At 30.2% G+C, this 4,679-nt stretch overlaps 1 protein-coding gene across 3 annotated transcripts; it reads right to left on the bottom strand.

The window, feature by feature from the left end:
* Positions 1-877: 877 nt before the first annotated feature.
* On the bottom strand, positions 878-3,589 carry LOC128186306 (uncharacterized). 3 transcript variants are annotated; one of them, XM_052856103.1, is made up of 6 exons: positions 3,453-3,589; positions 3,235-3,372; positions 2,947-3,048; positions 2,637-2,717; positions 1,528-1,639; positions 878-1,396 (listed from the first exon to the last, which is right to left on the bottom strand). In XM_052856103.1, exons 1-6 carry the CDS (start codon positions 3,508-3,510, stop codon positions 1,291-1,293), a joined length of 597 nt encoding a protein of 198 aa, XP_052712063.1. In that variant the 5' UTR covers positions 3,511-3,589; the 3' UTR covers positions 878-1,290. The 3 variants fall into 3 exon arrangements, with proteins under 3 accessions (XP_052712063.1, XP_052712065.1, XP_052712066.1); XM_052856105.1 differs by having other exon boundaries at positions 3,235-3,366; positions 3,453-3,551; XM_052856106.1 differs by having other exon boundaries at positions 1,307-1,396; positions 1,551-1,639.
* Positions 3,590-4,679: the final 1,090 nt, after the last annotated feature.

The following is a 4,679-nucleotide window of genomic DNA, read 5'->3' as shown; positions in this document are numbered from 1 at the left end:
GATATTGTAAAATTTGAGAATTCTAAAGTATTTAGATTATCACAGTATTATCGACAGATTTCCCATACAACCTTTAAAAAATTAAAACGTTTTATTGACATTTATGGTTACGACTTATAAGATATTAAAATCCTGCATTTATAAACACCAAATTTTAAACTTTACTGCAGTGCAGTGTTACTTGCAACCAAAACACATTTATCACGTTCTCATTAAAAAATACAACATTCGTATAAAGTAATTAGCATTTCACCTAAAGTTAGATATTATCAATGCTCAAAAACATTTTAAGCGCCATTTGTTAAACTATAAGCGAGATACAGAGGTCATAATTCTTTGTTGACTAAAGTGTAAACAATTTCAGGCTTGTGCCTTTTTTTACTTTGTAAAGTAAAATTTAGTCAACAGAATCGAGACCTTGCATTATTTAAGCATTTAGCTTAGTAGAGCGTTGATGCGGGGATTTACATTATATTATATTGGTGTGATTGCTCCCTTATTGGTGATTTTATCAGATACTAAAAAATTAAAAGCCATATATAATATGCATATTCTTTATTTTAAATCATTGAAACTTACATGAATTATTGACAAACAAAGATAAAATGATTTAATTCGGATGTTAAAAAGACTTTAACACGGTTTTAGATTAAATTTTTAGTATTTTTTTTTTATGTTTCAAATGGTTTACTTGCGCATTCTGAATAATTGGTCACGATTTGAATATTGGAAGTCAAGTAGTACGAGAAATAGAGAGGAAAGAATTCATTGTTATGTGAACAAACCTGGAGTCTAACATTTGTTTACAAATACTTTAGATATGGATTTACCATTTTTCGGACAAAATGACTCGTGGCAAACAAGGTAAACTGCATCTTCGCTAGCCAATGGTTTCTGATCCGCGGATCAGAAACCCTTGGCTAGCGAAGATGGGTAAACTGATTCAAAATATTAAAAAAATAATATAATCAACCGAAAAAAGCAACATTTGATTGAAACTTCTACTTATAAAACACATCCGATGTATGTTTCCGGAACAGAAAATTTTAAATATTGGCAGAGCATCGTAAATACCTATATTTACTATTCTAATCATTAAAAATGGAAAAACAATATTTTAAAACTCATAGCTTAAATCGCTTCTAAGTCATTTTAAAAAAATAACTTGTGGCAAATGCCAAAACAGATATTATAACTTGCACACATACAGAATATTTTTTAATATAATAAGAAAAATCACAAATAACAAAGACGATAAATCAAGCCATTGAGTTCAAGATGTTTTCGTTTCTACAGGTAAATAATTATCAATGGCTTTTTTTGGTTTGATTTCCCTCCTAATGCTTTCCCAAGGCGACCGATAGCTTTCTTGATCTTTTTACCCATTTTGCCGAATCTGCAAGAATTGGAAAGAAATTTTGGAAATGCGCAATGATATTTAAACTTTTCTTTCTTTATACGAAGCAAAACACATCCTCTCCATATTAAAAGAAATAAAAGACCGTTTAACGTAAATATATTATCTACCTTTCAGTAAAAAGTGTAACAACCTCATTACGGCATTGCGGGTTCAATGGCAAATAGATTCTGCTTCTAGACGATTTGGTACTGTCTTTTCGTGGTTGGGATATCTCTGAATCTGTATTAAAAAGTTACAAAGCACTATATCGTTGTAGACCTTTCATATTATATATCCAATAAAAAATGAATTTACGCATGCAACTTTTTACTGTTCACGTTATTTGTTACTTTCAGAGTTTTATTCAGCTAGTGATAAACAAAACTGCATATGTTTCGACACACATAGAGTTTTAAAAGAATCACAATGAAATATAGAACTTCTGTTGTTGGTGTGCTTTTATTCTAAAAGGGCATGATCACAATTTTGGTTAAATCTTATTTATCTATTTTTATTGTTTAAAATGCTTAAGAAAAGTGTTTCTAATTATCAACAAAAATTTGAGTATCGTAAAACTAGAAGCAATATAAAGAGCTCAAAATTCGTTGTCATATAAACAAGACTCATGCCCTTGTTTTGTTAACATTGTTTCAATAAATCGTTTAAGTTATTTTCAAGTTTCTCTCTCTCTCTCTCTCTCTCTCTCTCTCTCTCATTCATTTAAAGCAGAAATAAATAGTTCCTGGCGTTAATCACATTCATTTTAGATCTAAAACAAAACGTTTTGCCTCAAATTTCAAAATTTCAAAACGTGAACAAAAACCTTTTTCACATTACAGAATATTGTGAGCTCTATATCTCGCTTGTAACACAACGAAGACCCTCAAATTTTGGGGGAATATTGGAAATTCCTTATATAATTACTGAACCATTGCAAACAGGAAAAACGGAAACATGATTTTTGACTAAAGTCGAGACTGTGTACTTTAAAGTAAACAGTTTAATCTGTATACTTTGCTACATTTAACGTTTTGTTGTTCTGATATAACGACAAGTTGTATACAAGGGATATACTACATAATAATTAACATATAAGCGACCATAAAACTAAAAGACAATGGTTTTGCACAAATTAAAGTTATTTTTAATGCTATAAACACGGGTATGCAACTATTTAACGAATTGCTATATCTAGGATGCGATGAACAATGAATTGATATTACGTTTTAAAACTTACTATTTCCACATGTTGTTTTCACGTCCTTTTGAAATGTAATTTTTTCTAAACATTGTTCTGTTTGCCGTTTGTAAACTCCGTCTAAACAACAAACAAATAACATTGTAATCTTTGGAATTCGCGCAGATGCACATATGTTTAATGATAACATTTACTACTGATACATTTGACTATACAGTTACACTTAATACTTGGGATTAGTAACCTTTTAACGAATGGAAAAAATTTAAATACGACCATGCATTCCCCTTCCATTTCTCGTTCAGATTTTTTTTAAATTCAAGAATTTTATGGCTGACTCAAAACATACCTGCACAACAGTCAACTTCCTCTTCCTCTTGATATCTTTCGTGAATACCTGAACTTTTGCAGCAAATATGTGTTCTGTTGCGCATAGTCTTTTTGGCAATTTCTAATGTGATAACAAACGATAGATATACATTTCTTTAAATGAAAAAAAAAATACATTGTGTAAATATTTAATATACCCACAAGTGCTATGCCTTTAATAATCATTTAACCGTTATTTTTGTAGCTTAAAAACATCTCATTTCGTTTACGGCAAATAATTGTAAAAGCGGTGCATTTCGTTTCTTACCCCCACAGCAGTCCATTTCCTGGCCTAGCTCAAATCGTTCTCGGACCCCTGCTTTTGGGCAGCAGATCTGTGTTGCTGGGTCAATATCTGCTTCTTGGAATGTATCATTTTCCTCATACCTACACTTACAATCTACAACTAAAAGGTTATAAAATTATCGTATGTTTACAAGTAGTTCTACCTTAAAATTTTATCCCGTCTTCGAATTCTGTAACCACCTTGAGCAACAGCCGTTTTGCAAAGAAATGCAACAATCATCAAGTAAAAAATGACCATCTTGAGGAGTTTTTGACCTATCAAGTGTTACTTCAAGCAAATAGTGCCTATGCCCTTGGAAATTCGCTATGGTCTCATTTCAGTCCAACAATCCCTTTATAAGCTACAAGCTTCATTGACGTGACACTAGGTCTTCGAGGAATCCCAAGATTTATTTTTAATTTTTTCTAAAAATGGATCAGATCTTTAACATTGTGTTATTTTTTCTTTGCTACATATATTTGTTTATATTAATCTTTAAGTAAATTAAGAGAAAACTGATAATTACGACAACTGATAGAACATTTTTTTTTAACTCCAGCAAGCAGTAGAGTATATATTATTTCAAAGAGGTCGAAACACATATTCTTTAAAAGCACAAACATAAATCAACCAATGTTTTGATAAAAATTAAAAAATATCCACTTACAACAAATATTTTTGATTTAACAAAAGTAGAATTGCTGCTTTTAAAAACAGTTAGAATATTTGTATGCCAGTTTGCCACGGACACAATTAAAATCACAAAGATGTGGTTTTCCTTTATCGAAAAAAAATCGCCGTTTCAACCTATTTTATTGGCGCAGGATTATTTATCTGTTTATAATATAAACGTGACGTTCTAGTCCTTTTAGAATGATTTTTCTAATAAATAATTTTCACTTTACTTTTCAATTAACTGCATGTATTCATATCTGAAAATAGTATTTTTTTTTAATTTAGAAAAGTAACATTTAAAGAATCAAATATATCTAAAAGGATTCATATGGAATGGTTTGATTTTAAAACTGAAGTATTTTTATAAATATTTCTCCAGTTTTTTTTTAAAATTAGGTTTCAGTAACGTGCCTATTTAATTCTTATCCAAAGACACGGGAAGAAAATACCAAGTTAATAGACAAGTAAGTTTTTATTCCTTTGATCCTTCATCTATCTATTTCGAGGAACATGTTGCTCTGCTTTGAATTTGTATTTCGTTTTATGGATTTTTGAGATGGTTCACGGTATGTTATTGTCATTTTTTTCATTATGTTCTTATATATTATGCTAAAGAGCAGTTAAAGGTTTACTACTTAGAGCAAGCAGAAATGTTGTATGTCTCGTCTGTAATTCACAATATAGACAGTGTATTATGTTGCATCATTTTCCACAACTGTTTCATGTTTTTGTTCGATGCAAAATGCATACTT

The sequence above is a fragment of the Crassostrea angulata genome, chromosome 5 (assembly GCF_025612915.1).
Source record: "Crassostrea angulata isolate pt1a10 chromosome 5, ASM2561291v2, whole genome shotgun sequence".
Classification (NCBI taxonomy): Eukaryota; Metazoa; Mollusca; class Bivalvia; order Ostreida; family Ostreidae; genus Magallana; species Magallana angulata.
This window is presented reverse-complemented; position numbering and strand designations above follow the sequence as displayed.

Excerpts from the sequence above, each read along its gene's own strand:
- LOC128186306 (XM_052856103.1), bottom strand. The coding sequence starts at position 3,510 with ATGGTCATTTTTTACTTGATGATTGTTGCATTTCTTTGCAAAACGGCT. Across the intron at positions 3,373-3,452 it reads CAAAACGGCTGTTGCTCAAG|TTGTAGATTGTAAGTGTAGG; the intron begins GTGGTTACAGAA and ends ATAACCTTTTAG. Across the intron at positions 1,640-2,636 it reads GAAAACAACATGTGGAAATA|ATTCAGAGATATCCCAACCA; the intron begins GTAAGTTTTAAA and ends TTTTTAATACAG.